The following is a 27,685-nucleotide window of genomic DNA, read 5'->3' on the forward strand; positions in this document are numbered from 1 at the left end:
TTTTCAGCTGCCGCCTGAGGCTGTTGCTTTGCTCACCATCGACGCTGCCCTTTCGTCCAGCGCTTGTTCTACTTCCTTCGGTGGTCTTGGACCAAACCAAATTGCTACTGCTTTCTTAGGCTCATCTGGTTCGGTGCAAGCTAAACTGGTTTCCTCTCTACGTGACTCTTTTGATGATTTCTTAGACTTTGTGTGTGTAAAGTCTAAACCTCGATATTGGAAAGTATACCTACCTCCCCAAAGGAACTCCAAGTATATCAAAGAAAACAGAAAAGAAAGTACCTTTTTTATTCATTACCTTTTAGTATTTCACTATAATTTTGTTTATTTTGTGTGTAAATTGCCATAAAGAATTTTAAGATATAGCCTGATGTATATAGAATTTGTTTGCTTTTAAGACATTGAGAAATTATGCGTATAAGATTGATTTTATTTGGGGAATTTTATTCGAGGAATCTATAAATTTTATTCTGGAGTCCAAAGTAAAAAATTTTCTTAGAGAATTAGGAGTTTAAATTTTAAGAGCCTCAAATAAAAAATTAATTTAGGGTCTGACAGAAATTTATTGGATCCCAAGAACTTTTTAACTTGGGGCTCTAGATCTTTAAGTATCCATTTTACTTGGCTCTCTCTTAATAAAATATTTTAAAATATTTTGTGGATCTCCAAAAATATTTCCAACTTAGAGAACTAGATCCCCAATTATCCATTTTACTTGGGGCTCTCTTAATAAAATATTTTAAAATATTATGTGGATCCCCAAGAACATTTCCAACTTGGAGAACTAGACTCTCTTAATAAAATATTTTAAATATTATATGGATTCCCAAGAACATTTCCAACTTGGAGAATTAGATCCTAAAGTATACATTTTACTTGGGACTCTCTTAATAAAATATTTTAAATTATTCTATGGATTCTAAGAATATTTTCAACTTGGGGAACTAGATCCCCAAGTACCCATTTTATTTGGGATTCTCTTAATAAAATATTTTAAAATATTCTATGAATCTCCAAGAGTATTTTCAACTTGGGAAACTAGATTCCCAAGTACCCATTTTACTTAAACCTTTTTGAATAAAATACTTCAAAAAGATTTGCTAGATCCGCAAGAATATTTTTAATTTGGGGTTCCCTTTCTGAATACTTAGTTGGTCCTTACGAGAGTCTGTTCCTTGAAAAACCTTGAGGAATCATTTAGACCAATAAAATATTTAGATTTCAACACATTTTACTTTCACTCAATGGCATCACACAATCCGATTTTCATCTTAAAATATTTTAGCAACTTCGAATAACTGAAATGTGTGCACCTGTTCTTTTTATTTTGTAATTATAAACTGAGGCTTTGTTCATCATTCCTCTTCTGGAATTCTTTTACTGCTGTTACTGCATAGGTATTTTTTTACTTGGCTTGTGTGTTTGATCTTTGCTTTATTTTTACCACTAGTCAGTTTGCATCCTTTTTATTTCAAGGGCTTCTTTCACTCGGTTCCTCTCCACCTTCTTATAGGCTTCCTCCTACAATTTCACAAGATAATACCTCCTCATCCGAGAGGTAATTTCCTTTCTACTCTTTCCTATTATATTTTCTTTCTTGAACTTCTTTTTGTATTTTTTTTAGGTACCTCCCTTGGATACCGCTCCTGTTGCATGTCCTTTACTTCCTTATTTGGCTCATCCAATTACCATCCTATTTGACTTTTAGGTTTCCTTTTTTTCATTTCTTTTTATATTCTTTATATTGTACCTACACTCATTTGTTAGTAAACAAATAAAAATTATTCATTCGCAAGAAATTTCCTAATGTATTTATTCCTGAGAGTACCGTGATAGCTCCTATCTAAGTGTTGGAACTTGTTATAATTAGGATAGGCTCCCTATCTCCCCATATCATCTTGATGATGTTGGTCAGGTTTTACTTCAGCCTCTTGAGAGTTTGGACAAGATCCAGGCTTGACCAAAATCTTCTTTAGTCTAGTGCACCTTGATAGATAGACTTTGGGCTTATTTTGAGAAAATGTGGAAGTGTCTTCAAATGACTAGGCACCAGATGTCTATGGAGCAGGATCTGCTTTGTGCTGCTTTGAGATTTTGGTCTCCTTCCAAGCATTCTTTCATATTTTCTTTTGGACCTGATTCTTTGACTCTCAAGGATATCCTTTTTCTCATTAATTTGCCTGTATTGGATGAAGAAATGGGCATATTACTGGATGTTAGGGATCCTCTTTTACCGGCTCATAAGGTATCTTTTACTTCATATTCTTCTTATTACTGCATTATTTAGATATGGTTTGAGGGTAATGGCTTACCTTCTACAACTGGGCACATTGGCTTTTTGTGGGTTCTTATTAGTCAGTACATTATCTGCCTAGTGTCGGATAAGCCCTCCATGAAGATCCTTCCTGCGGGCTGTTATTGATTTACCTGTATTCAGAGCTAGTTGTCATTTATGGATTGTTTAGCTTTGGTTGTTTGTATATTTCCCTACACTCAAATTGGAGCCATGTCGTTCTTCTCTCATTTTTTCAAGCATAAAGCTTATAACTGTTACCACCTCATTAGGAGTCACTGAGATTTTTACTTTTGTTTCTTGACTAAAAGGTCTATTCAACATCTTGACATTTAGTTTTATTGAGGTCCATTGGTTAATCTTTGGTGGTTTCACTACATTGATTCAAGTTTGGATGCTTTACTTGACTTAGGATCAAGCTCTTTTATGCTTTTACTACTAGCCATCTCTTAATCATTAGAGGTTCTCTTTGCTTTACCAATCCTCTCTCTACTGCCCCTCCACAATTTGTGAGATATATGCCTTGTTTATGAAGTAGATAGTTTGGCCTTCACCAAGTGATTCCACATGTTGATTTTTCTACCTTTATTGTTCATAACCATGTGACTATTGATGTTGTTCAGAGTTTAGTAAAATAGCAAGGGTCTCTTTCTTGCTCCATCATTCAGGTCACTAGAGCAGAGACTTTTGCATTTGAGACTTGGTGGCCTTTGCTTTATTCTAGTCTTATTCCTGATAGTCTTGAGTCAATGCTTGCAGGTATGTATTTCTTTTTTCATCTATTTTCTCCTTTTTTTCCTCTTATTTACTCTTATTTATTATTATTATTTTCTTCTTTTCTTCTTAGGCTTATCTCTTATTTCTCGCTCTAAAAAGAAATTGAAGACTACTGCTACTCCTACAACTCCAAAGACATCAACGAAAAGGCAGTCACTCCACCCCTAGTCAGACCTCCTCCTCCACCAAAAGCAAAGGTGTCCAAGCTAAACCTCCTCCCAAAGTTGCTACCAAAGCTCCTTTAGCCTCTAAAGCAATAAGATGTTCAAGGCGGATTAAGCAAAAGAGTGCTTTCTCCAATACTTCTTCAGACCCATTGAGCCTTTTATACTTTTCTTCTAACAGAAATGAGGACAAGTATTTTTCCTCTTCATCTTATGTGAGATACTTTCATTTTCCTATTTTTGATAAATGAAACTTCATTTGTAAATGTTTTCAATATTTATCTTATTTTTTCCTTGTAGAGTGAGGAAATCTCTTTACCTCCTAGCGTTCTTGATGTTTCTGGTGGAGGCCATGATGAATCCACAGGTGATGCTAATATGTTGAGATCGAGACTGGTGGTAACTAGCATATGCATGTTCCTGACTGTCCTTCTAGGAGCAGTGCCTCAAAGAATTCCAAGAGCGTTGATGCTCTTCTTTTTATTTTCCCTGACATATCTCTGACTTTTCGAAGTCTCTTTTTTACTTATATTTGACTTTATTTCTGATACCTGATCTTATATACATTTTATTTCTTTACAAATTATAGCCTTAGTACTTGAGTGCGTCAATCCCCTTTTTGGCCTTGATTTTGGTTTTCTCACTAAGGCTTCCTCATATCAGAGTTCTATATATTCTCTTCCTTTAAAGGCTTCTATAAAATCAATCCAGGTTAACCTTCAACATCTACTAATCCTTGATCTTATGAGTCTAAATGAGGCCTAGCAAAAGGTAATTTAGACTTCTCTTCATACTCTAAGGGCAGTTGCTTCTACACTAGAGAATCTGATTTTGATTGGGGATATTGCCTCTGAAGTTAAGGAAATATTTCCCTTGGCCCAAAAGACTCATACTAGCATTTCCAACCTTTCTTAGAGGTTATTGTCTATTAATGATTTGAAGAAAAGTTTTGATTCATTGACTACCACAGGTAAAGATGCTCAAAGTGCCTATAAGAGAGTCTCAAACGCTTATCAAGAGACTTATGATGACCTTCAGGCTTTGAAGGCTCAGGTGATTGCTAATGAAGCCATACTTGTTGAGCTTTTGATAGAGAGTGAGAAATTAAAGGCAGAACATGATACTGCTTCTTCGAGAGTAGTTGTTGAAGGTCAAGCTGAAAGCATATTATCCTTCCATCCAAGCTTGTGATGAAGAGCTTGTGGTTGCCCAAGCTACTCAGGATTCCATGTGTCAGAGATGGAGTCAATTCAGTTCTCTCCTATCCACTCACCTTGAGCTATAATGCATTGATTCTTCTTTGGTACAAACTTGTATACTCTTTATAGTTTTTTGAGAATGTTTTTTGATACTTTGTTGGTGATGGCCATGGGTGTCGGCCATCTTTGTTTGGTTTACTTAGTTAAAGTTTGAACTTGGTTTTTCTTTTATGTCTAAATGAGTTTGATCTTTCTCTAACTATGCTATGTGTTTTTCTTTCTTCTAAGAAAAAGTGGCCTTGTTTTCTTCTCGCCACTTTATGCAACCATCTTACTTTCTACTTCACCTACCTACACAACTACCACACCATCTACATCCTGCAGCCATTCATTTCACACAGCCACTTCACTGTACCTTTACATACTTGCACCTATAGCCGCTTTGCATCATGCAGCCATGTGCTTTATTGCATTATGCATAATTCTATTAGCCAACATATGATGAAACATAAGAGTAAAATAAGTGGCCATGAGGAAAAACATGAATCAAAAGAAAAACTAAAGCTAAAACAATCTAAGTAAAAAAGAATGGTCATGTTTTGACCTTGCAGATCACTAAATAATTTGGAAATATCGTTTTAAATCCTTTGGGTAACTGTAGGTTAGCTTTAAACTCCAACTTTCTCTTTCTCCATCATTTCCCACATAGTGGAAAAATATTTCTTCAATTACTTTCCATTGATATATCTTTTATGAGGTTCGCTTTTCAAATTAGATAACCAATATGCATTTCCTTCGAAGATCTTGTGGATTTTGAATGGCCCTTTCCAATTTGGAGACCATTTACTTAATTCTCTATCTTTCATCCCAATAGATAGTATCATCTTCCAGACTAAATCACCTTCATCAAATGACTTCTTCCTTACTCTTTTATTGTAAAGTCTGGCTACCTTTTTTCTCTAGGCAATCAAATTGTTGAGCGTTTGCATTCTTTCCTCGTCTACTTGTTCCAATTCCATCATTATGGCCTTACTGTACTCTATAGGCTATAAATCATTCTGTTTTGCTACGCTCAATGAAGGCACCACTACCTCCATAGGTAACACAACATCATGACCATAGGGGAAAATGGACTCACACTTGTAGAACTCTTTTTAGATGTTCGATAAGCCTATAGAGTTTCAGAAATAATTCTTGGCCAATCTCTCGGATTGTCTTCCAGTATTTTCTTTAAAATTCTGAAGAGAATTTTATTTGATGTGTCTCCTTGGCCATTAGCTTGCGTATAGAAAGAAGTAAGTTTAAGGAGCTTATATAATATAATATTAAGAAAATATTATGCAATGTTTATTGAATATTATCTTAAAATAAAATACAGTTAATTGAATTATTAGACCTTGAATAATTCAGTTCAATATATTATAATGGTAAGCAAATAAATAAATCTACAATACTAAAAGTTTATAAGTGCCATATAATATTTCTAAAATAAAGTATTCTTGTAGTTGTCTTATGTAACTTGAATTTAATAAAATACAAGTAATTAATGCAATAAGCTACAAAGCTTCGAATGTTAATAATAAAAGAATCAATAAAAGAAATATATATTACTTATTATTTTGTTTAATGAGACACCCATATTATTAAAATTTGTATGTAAAATTAATAAATTTTGAAAAAGTTCAAACGGTTAAAACGATATTTTATAAAAATATAAAATATTCCAAAGTAATTTATAGGGGTTTAGGAAATTTACATAAATCATAGAAGACACAAATAAATTTAGAGGGATTAAAAAGATTATGAGAATTAAATCAAATATATATTATGATAATGTTAATCTACGTCAACTTTTTCAAAATGATGCTTGTGAATATAATTCCATATTTATTTAATTATAAATTTAATAAGTAAAGATGTTTGATAGATAAATAGTAAAATATAAAGTGGCAATTTGATATTTCATACATGTGTTTCACATATGTATTGATCTAAAAATACATATAAAACTCATTAAAAGGCTCCTAAACTTTTTGTGTTTGTTGCAGTTAGTCCATGTACATCAACTGTGTTTTATTGAGCTCCTAATTTTTCTTTTTGTTTTATTAAAGACTTTTTTTGATAAAAATTCTCGCATGGACAAATTTATTTAATTGTGTTTAAATTAATATTAAAAATGGACATTACCCACCTCATTTGACACGTAATTTGCATTTCAATGGACCCCAAGACTTTCCTTTCCTTTCTTCTTCAAATCAATTAATTTCAAAAACAAACCCTAGGTCCTGAATCCTAATTTCATTGCTTCTTCAAATTATTTAGCTTCATAAATTACCTTCTTCAATTTCTATGCTGTTGAAATGGTTGTTAGAAGTTGAAATCAAATGCCAAATACATTTGAAAAAAGCCGCCCACGTTGTTGCTGAGCAACCCTACAGTTTAAAGGAAATTTTTTTTTTTACAGTTTCTATGTGAATGTCTTAGTCTCCCCTTCTCTTGCATCAAATGCCAAAGAATCCAAAGAAAAAGCAAAGTTCAATTAAAGCTTTACTATATCAACTTCGTTCACCATCGATATTATTTCTTTCTTTCTAAGTAGAGATCATTTTAAAATAAGTTTAATCAAAAGAGAATTGCAATTTGAATTTTAGGTTCTCTTTTACTATCTAAACAATGTCGTTAAAATGAGTTTAATGAGAGGTGAACTCATTCTATAAACAATGAGTTTTAATGAGAGGTGAATTCATTCGGTAGAACAATGTTGTCCGAATGAGTTTAACGAAAAGTGAACTCACCTCTCTAGAACGTTTTCGTTGAGTTGATGCAAATAATCCTAGTCACCTTCTAACATGTTAGTATCATCTTAATCAGCCTTGTCTTAATTAACGTCACATGCCTTTAACAGAGAGTGGAAACAACACTCTCAATTTCTATCACAAGAGTCTAATAAAATAAAATAAACATAATTGTTCAGGGGCTCAATAGAACACAATTGATATAAGGGGGGCTAACTGCAACAAACACAAATATTTCAAGGGCCTCTTAATGGATTTTGCCCAAAAAAAATTAACAATAATTTGCTTGGAATTCTTGTATCTAGCTGTTCCATGTTTTCACCATCCCTGTAATTTGTTCCATCTGATGCTATTCACACCATAATATTAGGCAGCCATGAAGAATGATGCATAACTTCTCTCTAGGCAGCCATGAGGAATGATGCATAACTTCTCTCTAGCTAGTGACACGAAAAACAAACAAATTCCTTAATATCAAATTTTGGAAGCAATGGGAATTTCATGCAGCTGAAAGTGCAAACTCATATCTTCATGCAGAGTTTGTCAACTGATTGGTATATTATACATAATAGTTTTGAGAAATTATTACTTTAGAAAAAAAGGAAAAAAAAAAAAGGCAAGAGGAACTACAGAGATATTGATTGCATAATCAGAATAACATGTTTTGAGGTCAAATCTAGTAGAAATGCACCAAGTTGCCTACTCTGCTGCTGATGCAGGCTGAGAAGCTTCAGTTTGCTTTAATGTTTCCAAAGCAGAAATCCTTCTGTCCAGCCCTTCATGGAGGCCTTGCACCTGAGCAGCAACAGGATAGTCACAAGTAAATACGATACTATTGCTTTTCAGTGCACTCGAGAAAACCATTTATATCTTGTAATTTTATTGAAATACCAAGATCTTTATGAACAATAGTAGCTCTAAAGGAGGGAAGCAAAGTACTATCCTTGAGGAACATACTTCTGATTTGGTCAGCAGTACAGCATGCGCAATTGAAATGGATATGGAAAATTTCTTCACTAAACATCAAGATCAATTCTTATTAAAAAAAATCCATGAAAATTTGTATTTCGAAAATGGACTTCCCTTAATCAGCTAATTCTATATAGCCTCATGGTTAAGGGACAGAGGGATGCTCAAAGCATTCTTTAACGTAATAGATTATTGTATCTTTATTTCCCCAACCACCAATCTGTTCTCCAGCAAAAAGAAGAAAAAGAAAGGAGAATTGTTACTTTTCTCTCCTATACTAGATTTGCGCTAGACAAAGGAAATTTGCAACTTTTAGACCATAAATAACTGCATGCAGCAGAAAGCAGATTCAAGTAAAATATTTAGCAAGTATAGTTTGTCCTACTTACAACAAGCAAGCAACAGGCAACTCTCATCAAAGGATAACAGTACTTCATACTACTGCAGATGGTATTTACCATCTGAATGCGCAACATCCAGCGATTAAAACTCACATGAATGGGGGAGAACTTAAAAGAAGAGAATGGAAGTAAAGAGATGATACCAGATCTATCACCAGAACCAGAGCAACCTTGGAAATAAATGTTGTGGATTCTATATCTCTTCCATATGCATCTTTCTCCAAGTAATTTGCATATTGTAAATGCAAGCTCATTACAGTTTGAGAATGGAGACAGGGAAAATTTGTTAAAGAACTCAGTATTGTTAAATGCTTCCAGGTCAACATGGAAGTTAATAAACAATCATATCATAACCTGAATGACAACATAAGAGGTGACAGAAAAACATAACAAGCCAAAAGGAGGGCTTAGAGAACATAGATAATTTGTTGCTTGATAATACATGACCTAAGAACTCCATGAAAACTATGTAGCTGGAAATGGCGACAACTTCAAATAAAATTTTCACCCTTAAGTTGATATTTACATGACAGTCAAATTATCTGTATTCCATCCACATACAGTTTTTCCTAACCTAACTACAAAAAGTTCTACAAGGAAACAATTAGAGATGAAGAAGAAAATCGCCTGATAAAAGACTCAGATGTCACAAATGTAGTCAACAAGAGACGTTTTTGTAAGCCTCAACAAGGTATAGTCTCAGACATTAAGTCAGAAACAACCATATAACAGGCAGAGAAACCCCAATAAAGTTTTTTACTGATAAAGGCAGACATCATAAATAATATAAACCAATACAAAGGAGCAGTTTAGCAGACATTTAATTTAGGGACAGTTAAGCCCCTTCCCATTAAACCTAAATGGCAAAGAAATTAAGCAATGTATCTCATAAGAAATCCACAGAAACACAACATTTTATTTACACTTTCCTTCACTAAAATCCTTAACTTATTAAAAGAAAGAGCGGTGTGGACAATGCAATAGTATAAGAAGAAGAGCTTTGAAAACAATCCCTTTTTCCTCGCGCTTGAGGCTCTACCCTTCTAACCTCGAACAATCCCATCTTTCTATTACCTACGAGAACATCATCTTTTATTTCTTTTAAAAACAACTGAAGTATACAGCCAAGCCTCAATTCCGCTGGTAACATGTTCACAATTCAAGGATCTCACTGAACAAAAATATCTCAATGCCTCTCCCATCGTATTATCATTAATCTGGGTTCACAATAACATGCAAAAAGAGGAAAGAAAAAAATATATCTACCAAGTTAAGCATGTCGTATTAAAAATCCACAAATAACGAAATTTAGCAGATAATAATTACTGTCTTATAAACTCAAACAAAGATGGTTTAGATAATAACGACAGCGAATTAACATAAGTTTTCTAAAATCGCACATCTGAAAGATCAATTCGGTCGAGTGTCTTATTAAGATAGAATTTTTTTTTTTTAATTCTTTTATGGGTACCTGTTGAGAGATGGAATCATGGGCCACCTTGTAATCCTTGTAGAGAACATAGAATCCTACAAAGGAGGCTGTTGCTGCTCCTGCGAAGAACGAAGCCATTCTCACCCTGAATACGTAACCCATCTCCTTACTTTCTCTCTCTGTTTCGTGCTTCTGTTTGTTGCCCTTTTACGCTCTTCGCTTTTCGATTCTGAAAATGCCTTGGCCTGTTTTCACTTTTAGTTTCTACTAGTACGACGCCGTTCTAATTTTCAGATGTATTTATATTGAGGTTAAATATTTAACATCCCAACGGTTAAACTATTGCAACCCTTTATGGTTAAATAAAATGTCTAAAATACTATTAATGAATTAAATGAAGTCAAAATATATAAATAGATCCCTTTATTTTAATAATGAATTTTAACAGGTTTTTAGTTTCATTACGTTTAATTATTACATCATTTAATTAAAAGTAGATATTAATTAAAATTAAAATAATAATTTACCCTTGCTATTCATTAACTTAATTAATTAAAAAAATTGTATAACAAATTTTTCCATATAATTTTAAGTTGTCTTACTAAAAATTTACATTTTTTAATTCTTTAATAGTTTATATCTTTGATTTTAAAATATTGAAGTAGCTAACTTTAAGTATCAAAAGTGACTAATTTTTTTCTAATAAGATTTACATTTTTTAATAAATTATAAATTTTTTAATATTAATGAAACAAATATTAAAATTAATCATTAAAAATTAAAAATATTTATAGAAAGAATTGTCCTATTTGAAGTTGAATTAGCTAGATAAATTATGCGGTGACTTGTATAGAACTCTTTCCTATTATCAGTAATGATGTAACAAGGCATCTCATACTCATAGATAATATTTATTCTAATAAAGTCCACAAATATTTCCTTTTTTACTTTTTTAAGAGCTACAACTTCAACCCATTTAGAGAAATAGTTAGGTGCAACTAAAATGTAAAAAGGCCCTTCTAAAATTTTGGGCAAAGGGCTATCCACATCCAATCTCCAAGCATCAGATAGCCATGAAACAACAGTTAGATGAAGCGGCTTAGGAAGTTGGAAAAATAATATTACTATAGAACTGACACCATTCACACTTCTTAGTATATTCCATGCAATCTCTTACTATTGTGGGCCAATAGTACCCCAGTCTTTTGATTTAAAAATATAACTTAGGGCCCGATTGATGGGCCCCATACACCCTTAAGTGTGCTTCTTCCAAATGCTTTACTAGCCTTTTCTTTATCCAAACAGCGCAACCAGACTCCATCAAAAGAGCGATGATGGAGAGTGTTTTATAATAGATGAACTGAGGCTTGTTGCTTTATTTATGCTTTATGTTGTAAGTCATTTGGCAATCTCCTACGCTTTAAGTTATCAATTAAGGGTTATTACCAATCCTTCTTTTTAATTTCATGAACAAACACAAAGTTTGACTGCTCATGCTCCTTTTCTTCCACTACACATGCTAGCACTGATGTGTGCTACTTGTGTTAGCTACAATCTAAGGCAGTGTACCTATCGATACAGTCTAGCACTAATGGCAAGTATCAAGGTCGTATTCCTCGGGAAAGTGAAAGCCCAGAGTTACTCCTTTGTTCTTTGTTATATTAACTTAAAATGAGTGATGAATACTTTCTAAACTAACTAATAGCTACAATCTAAGTTCTAAGGGAGATGCAAGAGTAATTGATAACTAAAATAACCAAGGCAAGAGAGCAAACCCAAAGGGAACCTAAACTAGTTGGCAATCAAACAAAAGATAAAGGATTGATGAGTCTAATTATGCTACCCGTGGACAAATTCTTAACCAAATTCGGTTTCTCTCTCGAGATAACCGAATTTCTAAACCTAATAACCTAAAGTTGGAATCTCTTCCTAAGAATTGATTCTTAAATTAGCATTAAGCTTTAATCTGCCTCTATTAAGCTTTGTTAATTCTTAATCCGGCTAGTTAATTATCCTTATCTCTAAGCGATTATTAACCAGTTCTTGCTATTCAAAATTTCAATTGCCAAATGGACTTCTCAATCACACAAAGCAATCTAAACACACAATTCACAACGTCTCATGAATAATGTATTATCTTATTAATACTGAAAGCAAGAAGAATACAAAACTAACCCAAACAATCCAACAATATAATACTAAACCAACACAGTAAAGAAAACCCAATGGATTTAATCAATCTAGCTAATCATGTTCATTATCAAAATACACAAGAATCCAATTACAACAATGAGTAAAGGTAGAGAAAACCCGATTACACCATTGGATGAGAGTAAACAGCCCCAATTCCTCTTGCTCAAATTGAATCGATTCGTGTTCCTCTTGCTTGATTTGCAAACCAATCAACGAACCTCGCCCAATCTTCAATCTTTGAAGGGAATCCGATTGAAACCTTGATCCAAGTCTCCTTTTCCCTTAGTTCTAGCTCAGAAAACCCTTAGAGAGAGAAATATTAGGGTTTGGGACGTTCTCCCCCGCTCTTCTTTCTTTTTTCCTCTCTTCTTTTTTTTAACTAATTCCCCCTGTCGCCGCCAACACGGCCGTGTTGGTGGCCGTGTTCCCAACACGGGCTGGTGTTGATGCCCGTGTTACTCTCTGTGGCCGTGCTCCCTAAAACTTCTGTTTCTTTGATGTTTGAAGCACCAACATGGCCGTGTTGGTGAACATGTTGGGAACACGGCCAGTGTTGAAACCAACACAACCATGTTCAGCTTCCTCTTGCTCGTACTTAGCTTGTTTCGGCAGCTTCGGTGTCCAATTATGCTCGAATTCTTCCCTTTATCATCCTTTGACTTCTTTTGGACCTAATGCACACAAACAGATGCATAGGGTGAGTGTTGGGACCAATTCACATCCAAATGTCCATAAAATCAATCTTAAAAACCCCATTTAGATGTATGTATTTTACGCACATCAGGCACCCTCAATCTTTTACATACAGAGACTTGGGATTCCATATTTGGAATAGCCAAGGTTGTTGTAAGATTGGATAAAGCATCTGCTTGTTTATTTTCCCTTCTCGATACGTGCTTCGTGTTAGAGTATGCCCTAAAAACAAAGAGTTATCACATGATCTATATTAATTTATACATCATAATTAATGGCATACAATTATACTAAAGGCATCGTTCGACTCTAATGGTACGAGTAGTCAAGTATTATTAAAGAATAATCCAATTAGAGATGAACACTATGGAACATGAACACAAATGTAAGAGAAAATATAAAGCGAGTTTATAATGATGAGGTCCTCATTACATACATTCCTAAGCTTTATTCATAATCAATGTCTGATCAAGAAATAGATATTGATCGTTGGATATTGATCAGACGCTCAAGACTACCATAATGTATTATCACTTGTGAAAGTAAGCAATCTGTATCATAAGGTTGAGGAATATGGATTCCAAGATAAGCATATGGGTGCTTGTTATAAGAATAAGTTAATTGAATATGACCCTACTAAGTAGTCCATATGGAATTTACCCCAAGTGTCTATGGATAATACTCTTGTGATAATCATGTAAGATGTTATCCTTAGACTTGAGATAACAGTATAATATCTTATATACGGATTACTATACTTTGATACTATCTTATGTTCTCCTATCCATGGAGTGCTCAAGGGATAGTCATTGGATATACTAAGAGTCATATGAAGATAATAAGTTATCAATAAATAATTCATTGCCCAAAGTAATATATCATGGGACCTTATCCTAACGATTCTTGATATTAATGATTCTTGATATACTTTAACATGAAGTCCTTGGCCAAGGTTGTTTGAATGAAGATTATAAAAAGTGTTTCATAGATCTTATTCAAGATGTTATATGCAATTATCAAGAACAAATATAATTGATTCAATTATAGAGTTGACACTTGCATCCATGCTCTTTAAATCAATTGAGATAAAAGTACAATAAAAGGATTAAATTACATTGTGAAATTATTCACTGTAAAGGTTGATTAAAGCATTTTAATCCTTCCTCACATTTGGATGGTCATAATGCATTGCTAAATGCTAGTCTTAATCTATAAAATATGAATTAAATTAATTAGACAATTAACATTGAATTAAAAGGATTTGATTCTTAATTCATAATTCATTGCCAACATGTTAAGAACCTTTTGGGTCACACACAAATGGGCTTAAAGTTGAGACTAAAATGAGGCTTAAGATTGGCCTTAAGCTTATATTTATTAGGCCTAATTAAAAGTTAATTAGTTTAATACATATTGGGCTATGATATTATGTTATAAGGGCCCTATAACTATGCTTATGTATTAATTAGTTAACTTAGTTTAAACAAGCCCAATTAAGGTCTAGCTTAAAAGTAAGTAAGACCTTGCTTGTTATAAGATTAGGTTAAATCCCATGTGTATATATATGGAGCATGATGTGCGATAAGGGTTGGTGCGTATATGTGTGAAGGAGAATGATGCCATCAACACTTAATTAATTAGATTAATTAAGATTTAACCTAGCTTAGAACTAGCATTCACTCATCATCATCTCTACTATCTCTCTTGTGAAGGGTTGTTCATAGGAGATTCCAACTTTGTAGCTTGTGTGGATTACCATTAGAGACTGGTCATTTGAGTAGCTTTAAAGTGCATCAATCATCCTTGAAGAATCAAGAATCAATAAAGTAAGAAGCACTCCTTGGAATAGGCGGCACACACCCTTTATAAGTCTTCTCCATCTTTTGCTTGTTTTATATGTTATGACTATCTAAATCAATGAGATCCTTGGTGGGAATTAAGAAAAATTTTAAATTGCTTCCGTTAGGCCTTTTCTTATGTTATAATTTTAATTCCCAACACCACCGTGGGGGCAAGGCAGATGGCAAAATTTATAGAAAGGAACCTGATCTGCAGATACGGGGTCCCATGTCATGTCGTGACGGATAATGGGTATAGTTCATAGGTGAGACAGCGGACCTGCTAGCAGAATACAAGATCAAGCATCACAGCTCTTCTCTGCATAGACCTTAGATGAATGGAGCGGTAGTGGCAACTAACAAGAACTTGAAGAAAATACTCTTGAAGATTATGTGGAATCACAAGGACTGGTCATTTCAATTACCTTATGCACTTTGGGGATATCAGACAACTGGAGCGAACATCAACTGGGCAAACACCTTATGGTTTATGGGACTGAAGTAGTTTTGCTGGTTGAATTAGAGTTGAAGTCTTTGAGAGTTGTATTAGAGGCTGACATATCGAAATACCAATGGATCAAGCAAGGATATCAACAATTGGCTTTGGTTGATTATAAAAGAATGAAAGCCTTATACCACATGTAGTTGTATCAAAAAAAGGATAGCTAGGATATTCAATAAAAAAGTAAAGTCGGGAAAGATCAGAGCTACCAATCTAGTATTCAAGCATACAAGACCTACTGTATTCAACCCGAGAGGGAAGTTCATGCCAAATTAGGAAGGCCTATACTTGGTAAAGAAGATCTTGCCCAAAGGTGCTGCTAAGATCTGTAACCTGAAGGGGAATGAGTACACTAAACCAATCAACTTGGATCGTTTCAAGAAATTCTATGTGTAAAAAATAAATGAATAATAGAAAAAATAATCTACTAATCAGGAATCCTGAAAAGGCTAGTCAGGCAAAAGTTATGGCAATAAGAGAGAAAATAACCAGCTAGAAAATCTAACAAGACTAGCTGATGACAGGAGTTATATATTGAGAAATTAGAATATACCCATCTAGTCTTTTACTAAATGAATAAATTGTTTAGAATTATTATCAAACATATATATGTCTGTTTATCATTCTACACATCATTCTACACACTAGCTAAAAGAAAAACAAAGCCAAAAGTTCTAAGCAAAATAAATGATATCTAAGAGAAGCATATTTTCTATCTTCTTCTTCTCTTCACTTCTGCATCCCTAGATAGAGTAGCTAGTTCTCGAGTCCTCTTGAATCGGGCAAAGCTGGGAGAAGTGAAAATCTGAAGCTGAACCTAAGCCTTGAAGTTGTCATCAGTGGTCAGATTGCCTCGGGGTCAAGGTTTCGCTCTATGTCTCGGCGGGGACAAAGTCTCTCAACCTGATTCAGGAAGTCTTGTCTGAGTGGGAAGCCTTCAAATTCATATTGGAATTTCAAGATTCGTTGCTTCTGCCCATACTGGCGGCAAAGTCTCGAGGGTGTGTAAAAGGTGGATGCCCGTAGTCCAAATAAGGGTACGCAATCACCATACATCATGAGTATGACATGCTTGATTCCCCATCAAGGGTAAGTCCAGTGAATGAGTGTGTATGGAGCACCCTTCATCTAGGAAATCCAGCCATCATTACTCGTATAATAGATCGAGTTTGCACGTGCTTCGGCTCGTACTTGTCAATATTCCTCAAAATGGTTAGTATCTAAGCTTTTCCCACAACTAAATCTGTAAAAAGAGAAAAATAGAAAAATAAATAGAAAATAAAAAAAGAAAAGAGAAAAGAATATAAGCTAAGCTAAAAATTCGAAAGGGCAGCTTAGACAAAAATAAAGTCTACTAAGTAAAAAATCTGAAAAAGTGGCTTAGGCAAAAGTTAAGGCAAAAGCCTGCTAAATTGAAAATTCGAAAGGACGGCTTAGGCAAAAATGAAAATAGTAAAAGAAAAAAGATTTGGCTGTGAACCTTTAAGAGAACAAGATTGCCACCAAACTGTTGATGGGTTTTGTACAATGCCCAATCCATTGATGGTTTCAGTGAAGATGACTGGAATTGGATCTACTTCATGCTCCACTTGGTCAATGATACCAGCAATTCTGACATCTCCCTTTCCTTCAGGAGAAATCAAAAGGAATTGGGCATAAGGAAAAAAGCCCAGCATCCGAATCTAAGATGGCGTATCCTATTTCTTCTTCTCACAGCAAGAAATCAATGAAGACAGGGTAATGTACTCACCAACAGAATGGGAAAGTATCTCAGCTGGTGGCATGTCAAATAATTCCACTAGTCTGCCATGAAAAGGCTCATTAAGTTTTGGTAGTGCAATGGGATGTGTAGAGTCCATGGGGATGCCAAGAATAGTAAAGAATTCTTCAATCATAAGGCACAATTCTTGCCCATTGTATCTAAAGACATGGTCTCTTGGGCACCAAAAGTTGACAGTAGAATGGAGGAATCTATAATCAAGTTTAGTGTGTTGCATGGCCTTGTATGGGTGGTGGTTTCAAGCGCGTACCCAAGTGTCTTTAGCACTATAGTACTGTAAGGCTTTTCAACCTAATCGGGAACATATGCTAACTAGTCACTGAGACTAGCGCGAAGATGGGAGTCGTCACTCAGGTAATTACTGGGACACTTTTACAAATGAGTGGTGTTTCTCAGATTCCATAAGGAAGCTTATGCCATAAAATCCATATATAGATTCAGAAGCCAACTTCCTTATTTGTGTATATTAGTCTTTAATTTTATTGTTTAATAAATTATTTCCTATAAACACAAGCAGTTTATACACAGGCATGCCAAATAATACACATAATTCACCTAGGTCTAGCCCATTTTAAACCCAGCCCATATTGGAGTTGTTAGCCTAATATACCAATTAATTATGTATATAGTCCATTTGGTCTAAGCCCAATTGCACATTATACTTTTGATTTCCAATCTTTAGATTTAATAGACTACTAATTATGATAAGGCCCGTTCTATGTGAACCTAATTCTAATAAAGCCCAATCTTTAACTTAAACATGTTAAGGCCTACTAAGTCTACGTTAATTTTAGGATTTAAGCCTAAATAATGTTGATTAGCCTATTGAACTACAATGTTCATATTGGACCCAAGTTTAACCCTAAGTTTCTACGGCCCATTTTAATTAATCAATCACATAACACATATTTAATCAATTATACAATAAGCAAAATAAACAAAATAAGAGGCAGGAAATAAATATAATTATTACGTCCCGGCCTACAACTAAAATTGTAAAGGAAAAAGACCTAAAAATTTGATACAGTACGTAAAATACATCAAAACTCGACAAAAACTAAAAAAATTGGGACTGAACATTACACAGCCGACCGGCCTTAGGGTTCCAAGCGGATTTTTTGTCAATTCGTCAATGTATGAAAGGAAATAAAATAAAAGATAGAATAAAAATAATAAGAATCGATTGATTGATTAATAACCCTAAAAACTGATAAAAACCCTAAAAACTAAAGGTACAGTAAACAAAAAAGATGATAAATATATCATGTAATCCTATTAAACTTATTTAGTTACTGGATAATAAGAAAATATAAATCTAAATCATTAATGCTATTGCATGTGTCTAATCAGACTGAAAACTATAATTGGCAAAATTATTAAAATCAAAACCCAATTAACATGCAGATCCACAAAAAATCTTAATCTAATCATACTAATCATAAATAACAGTAATAACCATAATCATGTTTCTAAAAATAAATAATAAAAAATAAAAAATAAAAAAACAAAGAAACCAATTTTAGGATAATAATCGATACATGTTTGGAGGGACCTTCAGGTTGTCACCGTAATTAATTGTTCTGCGAGTCTTAGGTGATGAGAATACAGTTGAGTCAAGATTGGTTGGGAATCTAGTGTTGGAGAGGGGTTAAAAATCTTTTGTCGACTTAAAAAAAAGTTTCCAAAAAAAGAGATTCTTTCTTGAGTGGCTTCTTCTTTCTTAGTGACTTGAGTCTTCTAAAGAACGCTAGTAATTTTTCTCTTTTTCTCTCTAAGTATTCTCTCTCTCTGAATGTTCCTTGTTAACCTTAACCCCAGACACCTCTTTCTATTTATAGAGGTAGGATTTCAAAGAAAACCCTAAAAGAAATGATAATCTCAATTATTTAAAAAAAAATAAGTTGATAAATATCTAAATTCAATTCTTTAAATTTAAATAGTTATCATTAAAAATCTATGATTATCGTCAAAAACCTTTTAGAATCTATATATAGGCGTAAAATCATCGAGAAAAATGACTTCGAAGTGAAAAGAATCCAATCAGCACTATGTAGAGCCGATTGGCTCCACATAAGGAAAGTTTAAGAAATGACTTGCAATTAGGTCCCTGAATTTGTGAAATCCCTTAATTTGACCTTCAAACTTTATTTTTCTTAATAATTAAGTCCAAATTAATTTAAAAAAAAGTAATTCTAGTTGGATTAATCTCAACCCTAGCCTCGGATCCGAAATCCTTCATCTCTTGAGACCCGAGAAGGCAGTAACTTTCATCACAAGGTTTTTTGTATTATTCTCGATATCTAAATCTGAAAAATGGATACTGACAACTGCTCCCAGTTTGTCAAAATTTATGAGCGTACATGCGATTAAATAAATTGAGACCAATCATAGATATCAAGGATATAGCAAAAGGATATCATGTGAGCTGTAGAAGCCACGCCTCATAAGCTTGAACTTCGATCGCTGATTCGAATAGGGACCATGCCCGCTTGAATTTCAAGTACTTTGTCTGCTTAGGTTGAGGGCTCGCCTGCTTGGATTAAGGACTTCATCTGCCTGAGTTGAGGACTTCACCTGCTTAGGTTGATGACTTTGCTTGCTATTTGGGAGTTACACCTGTTAAATTAGAAACTACGCCCATTGAATTTTAAGAACTATGCCTGTTGAATTGATGATTGTAGAGACTTCCCCCTGGCTATTTTTCATTCTAGGAAATAATTTTCCGCTCCGGATCGATTTCTTAATTTTCCAATTTTAGGTACTTTTGGGGTATGGTCTAATTCATTTTGATGCTTTCTGAAAGCTATATCGGTGTTTGGTTTATCCAGGGACTAAAACATAATTTTTATGGGCCATGGAGAAAACTTGTAATTCTCTTAAAAATTCCCCTTTCGGGGTGCCAATTGGGCTTTTACATGTCTTTTGTGATACCAACTTTTTGGATCAAAACATGATTTTGATAGGTCGAAGACCTAAATAATATTTTTGCCCCTCCTTCCAAGATTTATAAATAGCTCTATATCTTCACTTCATTCACTTTATCCCTTTTTCTTTACTTTTCTCTTAAAAATCCCTTTTTACTCTTTCTTTGATTTCTCACCCAATTTTTAACCAAATTCCATGAAATCAGTTCTAAAATGTCAAGCTCATCTTCTAGATTTGCTGGACGCACCACGATTGCACTAAATTGGGGTTTTGTTGCTCCAATTTCTCACCAAAGTGATCTTGGGCTTGTGAAGGGAGAGAAGATTTCTCTTTTAGCAAAATTGAACACACATCGCGCATTTCTAGCCGTCGGTTAGGTAATTTCTTGGCTTAGACTTTTTTTTTATCTGTAACTTATAGACTTGATATACATGTTATTTGTTTGAAATGTCTGAAAAATTGATAAAAATCAGTGTGCCCTAACTTGTAGAGCCGATCGGCTGTATGCACAGTCGATCTGCTCTATGCAGTGGGAATTGGCTCTGTACAGAGCTGATCGGCTCTGCACAATGCAAATCGGTCATCCACAGGCCAAATGAAGGCTTTTAGGGCTTTTTTTATGAAAAATAATAATAAATAGACATATACTTACCTAGATTGATTTAAAAAAAGATAATTTCAGCTGGATTAACCTCAACACTAGCCTCGAATTCGCTAGTCCTTTATCTGCCGAGACCCGAGAGATAGTAACTTTCATCATAGAGTTTTTCATTTTTTCCCTCATATCTAAATCCGGAAAAGGGGTGCTGACAGGGATATACTTCCTTATGTATTCAACCTCAGACAAGGTTACTCAAATAATGTGGTTGATGATCAAGCATAGCTATTATGCCTTGAAGTGGAATAGAAATGGGCATATATAATCTTAGAGTATTTGGAGAATCCAAATTGATGGTTAATCAACTCCTCTCGCTTTATGAAGTTAAAAAGCTTGAATTGATTCCTTATTATCAACATGCTTCAAAACAACTGAAATGGTTTGATAGTAGTAGTGCAGAGTGTTGGAAATTGAAATTAAAACATAAGAAAAGGCGCAACATAAGCAATTTAAAATTTTTCTTAATTCTTATCAAGGATCTCATTGATTTAGAAAGTCATAACACATAAAAACAAGCAAAGAATGGAGAAGGCTTAAAAAGGTTGTATGCCACCTATTCCAAAGAGCGCTTCTTGCTTTGTTAATTCTTGATTCTTCAAGGATGATTGATGCACTTTAAAGCTACTCAAATGACCAGCCTCTAATGGTAATCCACACAAGCTTCAGAGTTGGAATCTCCTATGAACAATCCTTCACAAGAGAGAGAGTGGAGATGATGAGGAGTGAATGCTAGTTCTAAGCTAGGTTGAATCTTAATTAATCTAATTAATTAAGTGTTGATGGCATCATTCTCCTTCACACACATTTACTCCCATCACTAGCGGCCCATCATACTTCATACATACATATACATGGGATTTAACCTAGTCTTATAACAAGCAAGGTCTTAGTTACTTTTAAGTTGGGCCTTAATTTGGGCTTGTTTAGTCTAAGTTAACTTAATTAATACATAAGTATAGTTATAAGGTCTTTATAGCCGAATATCATAGCCTAATATGTATTAAACTAATTAATTTTTAATTAGGCCCAATGTATATAAGCTTAAGTCCAATCTTAAGCCTCATTTTAATCTCAACTTTAAGCCCACTTATTTGTCACCCAAAAGATTCCTAACATGTTGGCAATGAATTACGAATGAACTAAACCCTTTTAATTTAATGTTAATTCCTTAATTAACTTAATTCATATTTCATAGATCAAGATTGGCATCTAGCAATGCATCATGATCACCCAAACGTGAGGAAGGATTAAAGTGCTTTAATCAACCTTTACAATGAACAATCTCATAATATAATTTAATCCTTTCATTGTACTTTTATCCCAATTGATTCATAGACCATGGATGCAAGTGTCAACTCCATAATTAAATGAATCATATTTGTTCTTGATAATTGCATATAACATCTTGAATAAGATCTATGAAACATTTTTCATAATCTTCATTCAAACAACCTTGGCCATGGATTTTCATGTTAAAGCATATCAAGAATCATTAGGATAAGGTCCTATGACATATTACCTTAGGCAATGAATTCTTTATTGATAACTTATTATCTTCACATGACTCTTATTATATCCAATGACTATCCCTTGAGCGCTTTATGGATAGGAGAACATAAGAAGGTATCAAAGTATAGTAATCCTCATATAAGATAATATACTATTATCTCAAGTTTAAGGATCATGTCTTACATGATTGTCACAAGGTATTATCCATAGACACTTGGAGTAAATTCCATATGGCCTACTCAGTAGGGTCGTGTTTAATGAGCTTGTTCTTGTAACAAGCACCCGTATGCTTATTTCGAAATCCCTATTCCTCAACCTTATGAGACAAATTGCTTACTTCACAAGTGATAACACATTATGGTAGTCTCGAGCGTTTGATCAATATTTAATAATCAATATCTAATTCTTGATTAAACATCGACTATGAAGAAAGTTTAGGAACGTATGTAATGAGAACCTCATCATTAAAATTTGCTTTATAATTTCTCTTACATTTAGGAACGTATGAATTCCTTATTGCTAACTTATTATCTTTATACGACTCTTAGTATACCCAATGACTATCCCTTGAGCGCTCAATGTATAAGAGAACATAATATAGTATCAAAGTATAATAATCCTCATATAAGATAATATACTATTATCTCAAGTCTAAGGATCTCGCCTTATATGATTATCACAAGAGTGTTGTCCATAGACACTTGGGGTAAATTCCATATGGACTACTTAGTAGGGTCGTATTCAATGAACTTATTCTTGTAACAAGCACCCATATGCTTATCTCGGAATCCCTATTCCTCAACCTTAAGAGACAAATTGCTTATTTCACAAGTAGGTGATAACACATTATGGTAGTCTTAAGCGTTTGATCAATATCCAATGATCAATATCTAATTCTTGATCAAACATCGACTATGAACAAAGTTTAGGAACATTTGTAATGAGAACCTCATCATTATAAACTCGCTTTATAATTTCTCTTAGATTTGCATTTATATTCCATGGTGTTCATCTCTAACGGTTTGGATTATTCCTTAATAATACCCGACTACTCATAGCATTAGAGTCGAACAATGCATTTAGTATAATTGTATGCCATCAATTGTGATGTATAAATTGACACAGATCATCTGACAACTCTTTATCTTTAAGACATACCCTAACAATCTCCTACTTGCACTAAAGCACAATCAAAGCCAATCATCATGGTATCTAATATCGAATCTTTCTTATGATGATCATGTTCTTGCTATGTCAAACGGCTTTGTCGGAGGATCAACTTTTTTTATCCTCAATGGGTATTTGTTTTATCTTTATATTCTACTAATAAGTCATTTATTGGTAATGCTTCAATATAATATTTTGGATCGCAAATGAAATATTTAGCTTTGAATATGGCTCTATTGTCTATCTACTATTTAGGTAAACAATACTTAAGAACCAGATCTCTTGAAAAAGAATATTAAGATCCAAATATCTCTCATATATTGCCTCAAATATAATGAGACGTATTGAGCTCAAGTCGTAAGAATGATCCTTATAGAACTCTTTCCAAAACTCATGCTTTCCTTATAAAAATGAATTGAATCTATCTTGTGAGTTTATTTTATGTGATTCATAATCCACATCTAGAATAACCATAATGTCTAGTACAAAACATGACATATAAACATAATAGAACACTATGCTTTTGCATAAATCATTCTATTAATAACCTCTTTCTCAATGAGTGTTTATGGCATATATCTTTTAAAAGAGATATGTCATAAGACATCGCCAAGAATCTTTTTCTGATTCTTCCATGTTAAACTCCTTTAACACATATGTCTATGTATTCAAAATTTAGAACATTTTTGCAGTTTGAAGCATCTATCTCTATAGATCTCAATCCTATAAAGTAAACTGCACGTTCTAACTCTTTATGGATTTATAAGTCTTGGTAGACTCATGATAAAGGATTTGTCACTTTTTCCTTTATTTATATGTCCACAACATACAATATTAGAAAATATTATTATACTCCCACTAATCCTTTTATATATACTTGTTTATTCTATTTGGATTTATACTTATAATTACATTATTAATCAACCCTTTGATTAAGTATGTAACTTATTAGGTTTTCTTTGCTTAACTTTTGTGCAAAGACTTCCGTATTAGTTTTTTTCAAACAATTCACTTGCACCTTAATGGATCTAATCCATTAGATGGGCCGACCACAGTCTTCACTTGGTTAAATAATATGGTACCCACAATAGAATCTTATGGTTTAATGCCAACTTTAAGAGTTAATATCAAACATTAGTTCTTTAGTGTAGTAGAGATATAATTACATATTTCATAAGAGATCTTCATTTCTTATAAATATGTTGTATCCTACTACATACTAAAAGTTGTGTATACGAACAGCTTAAGTTTGTGCATCTTATGTTGAACACCTTCAAGCTATGTTCCATTTTAATGCTAGTTTATTTATCTTGATCTCTATCAAGATCTATCAAACTGCCATTACTTTTCTTAGAAAACTCCTTTCTTGAAAGAAAACGTATTCCAAACAAACACTTTTGTTTTAAGAGTATGATAGTGTTGATTTCCTAAAACCCTTTTTGGATATCTCACAAACTTATATTTATTAGATTAAGCCTTTTAGTTTTGTCTAATTGTGTATGTTTCTCTTAAGCATCAAATACTAGTCTATATCCTATATAGACTTTATTATGATCATATCATAAATGGAGCATATTGGAGTTAATAGTTATAAAAGTATATATCCTATAAGAAGGCTTGCAACACTCTTTATTGATATAACTATGTCTCATAAAGTAAGGTTTCATCTCCTATGAAACTTATCAATTTGGGTAATATTGCAAGTTATAGACATTCTAATGATGATCTAAGTATTACATATCATGATCTAATCTTGATATGATACTTTATCATAACTGTTCCTAAAACAAGCATACATCCTATGTATCCTTAGAAATTTAGCATATGTATCTTTCTCAAAGACAACTTGATTATAGTATTGATTTCATAAGATTTATAAGTTACATAACTTATTTATGTTACTTATTTATCTTAATATCAATAATATAATCTGTCTATTTAGGATTTCTTTAGTTCTCTCGTAATAGGGTTTTATTTTCCTTAGATTATATGATATTCTAGAAACATAAATCATTTAACTAAATAAGGCAAAAATTACCAAATATTATTAAATGAAATAATAATCAACAATTATTCTAGAAAATAATTAATAATAATTATTAAATTCTAAACAAGAAGAACAAGACTAATAACTAAACTAAATGGCAACAATTGGCTTTAAGCTAGTCTATTCCTTCCTTTTAGAATTAGAAGCTTGTTCTTGCTTCTTATCCTTCAAAGTAGTGAGATAAGCCTTGTAGTTCCTTTTCCAATATCCTTCATTCCCACAACGGTAACACTTTCCTTTATCCTTGTTGACACCTGACAATAGCCTTTAAGGTTTTCTTGGGCTTATGAGCTTTCTTTCCCTTTTCCTTCTTAGACTTACTCTTAGCAGCCTTAGAATGTTCTACCATTAGGACTACTCCCTTTTGCTTCTTTATGCTGCCCTCCGTAGTCTTTAACATATTAATAAGTTCGGGTATCTTAGTATCCAACTTATTCATATCAAAGTTCATAACAAACTGCAGATAACTGTAAGGTAGAGATTACAAAATTAAGTCTATACTTAATTCATATACATCAAAAACTCAAGATCCCTAGATGTCCAATATATCCAAGCATCTTTAGTCCATGTGCATTCATAGATTACATCGGAACAATTCTTTTGAGGTCTCATACCTTTCAATTCTTGAGTGCTCATCAAACATTTCCTTCAAATGTAAGATGATAGTTTGAGCATCCATATTTTATGTTGTATTTGTAGTTCGTAAGTCATACTTCCTAACATCACACAAACAACTTGGTTATCATCTTCTTAATGCTTTTTCTACTTTTGGACCACCTCCTTGAATGCATCTTCGACAAGAAGATGCAACGGAGGTGTGTCTAGCACATAAAGCTTCTTTTCTTATTTGAGAATAATTCTCACATTGCGATGCTAGTAAAAAAAGTTCGGCCTAGTAAGCATGTTGGTGTCAAGGATACTACTCAAAGATAAAGTTCCTCTCATCTTTTCTTATAACCTCCCAATATAAAGATAAACGAATATAAGTTAATTTATATGATGTGCATAGTTTTACACATATTTGCTTGCATATATTATGTATTTTCTTTAGCAATTATTGTGCTTTTATTCCAAGATCACCCGTGTTTTATGTTCTTTTGCATTTCAGGAGAATTTATAGGACCATCATTAGTGTTTGAGCAATTATAGATCAATACGTGCGAAAACGAATGGGAATTCATCAAAATTGGACAAGGGCTCACATGTTATACATTGAGCACGGCCTAGGTCAAGGCCGTGCTGATCAGCATGGCTTGGACTCTGGCCGTGACCAACCATTAGCCTTTGATCCTCAAATATGGTGTTTTAGGCACGGTTTTCGAGGCTGTCACGGCCTCCAGCACGGCCCATGGTGGCTCAACACCAGCAGGGGCATGGCCAGGAAGAAAACCTAACTTGTGAGATCCGAAGGTTCAGCACCGCTGGACTCCGGCCATGCTAGGACAAGTATATAAGGAAAGCGATTTCTTGAGCTAAGGCAAGCAAGGAGGATGAGAGTTTTGGCGGGTGGTTCGGTCTTTGCAGAGTACTGAGTTCGGGAGAGAGTTGTAGAGAGTAAGAACCCCATAATCGCAAGGTTCCTAGTGCAAAGCAGTAGTGAAGCAAATCGAGAGGCAATTGGGGAGATCAATCGTAGTGCAGATTCATATTTGGAGCTGTACATCCAATTTGAGAGAAAAGGGTGTACATGTTTCATTTTCATTATTCTTTCATTGTAATTGATTTCCTAGTTGTTTTAAACATGAATATGTGTAGCTAGATCGGTTAAATCCATTATGATTTCTTTACTATGTTGGCTTAGTATTAAATTGTTGGATTGCTTGAGTTTAGTTTTGTATCCTTCTTGCTTTCAGTATTAATAAGATAATGCATTATTCATGAGATGTTGTGAATTATGGCATTTAGATTGCTTTATGTAATTGAGAAGTTCATTTGGCAATTGGAATTTTGAATAGCAAGAACTGATTAATAATCACTTACAAATAAGGATAATTGACTAGCCGGATTAAGAATTAACAAAGCTTAATAGAGGCGGGTTAAAGCTTAATGCTAATTTAAGAATCAATCGATAGGGAGGTATTCCAACTTTAGGTTATTGAGTTTAGGAATTCGGTTATCTCGAGCGAGAAACCGAGTTCAATTAAGAATTCATCCACGGGTAGCATAATTAGACTCATTTTGATTGCCAACTAGTCTAGGTTCCCTTTGGATTTGCTTTCTTGTCTTGATTGTTTCATTTATCCATTCATTCCTGCATCTCACTTAGAGCTCAACTTGTAGTTATTAGGAAATTTAGAAATTATTCATCATTCATTTTAGGCTAATATAACAGAGAACAAAGTA

At 33.6% G+C, this 27,685-nt stretch overlaps 1 protein-coding gene across 3 annotated transcripts; it reads right to left on the bottom strand.

Annotated features, from left to right (window-relative positions):
* Positions 1-7,291: 7,291 nt before the first annotated feature.
* Positions 7,292-10,280, bottom strand: LOC8262229. Of its 3 annotated transcripts, none has more exons than XM_002519552.4 (3): positions 10,070-10,280; positions 7,932-8,023; positions 7,292-7,668 (listed from the first exon to the last, which is right to left on the bottom strand). In XM_002519552.4, the coding sequence occupies exons 1-3, from the start codon at positions 10,190-10,192 to the stop codon at positions 7,665-7,667; spliced, it is 219 nt and encodes a 72-aa protein (XP_002519598.2). In that variant the 5' UTR covers positions 10,193-10,280; the 3' UTR covers positions 7,292-7,664. The 3 variants fall into 3 exon arrangements, with proteins under 3 accessions (XP_002519598.2, XP_015574919.1, XP_025013185.1); XM_015719433.3 differs by having other exon boundaries at positions 7,920-8,023; XM_025157417.2 differs by lacking the exon at positions 7,292-7,668 and having other exon boundaries at positions 7,685-8,023.
* Positions 10,281-27,685: the final 17,405 nt, after the last annotated feature.

The sequence above is a fragment of the Ricinus communis genome, chromosome 1 (genome assembly GCF_019578655.1).
Source record: "Ricinus communis isolate WT05 ecotype wild-type chromosome 1, ASM1957865v1, whole genome shotgun sequence".
Taxonomy (NCBI): Eukaryota; Viridiplantae; Streptophyta; class Magnoliopsida; order Malpighiales; family Euphorbiaceae; genus Ricinus; species Ricinus communis.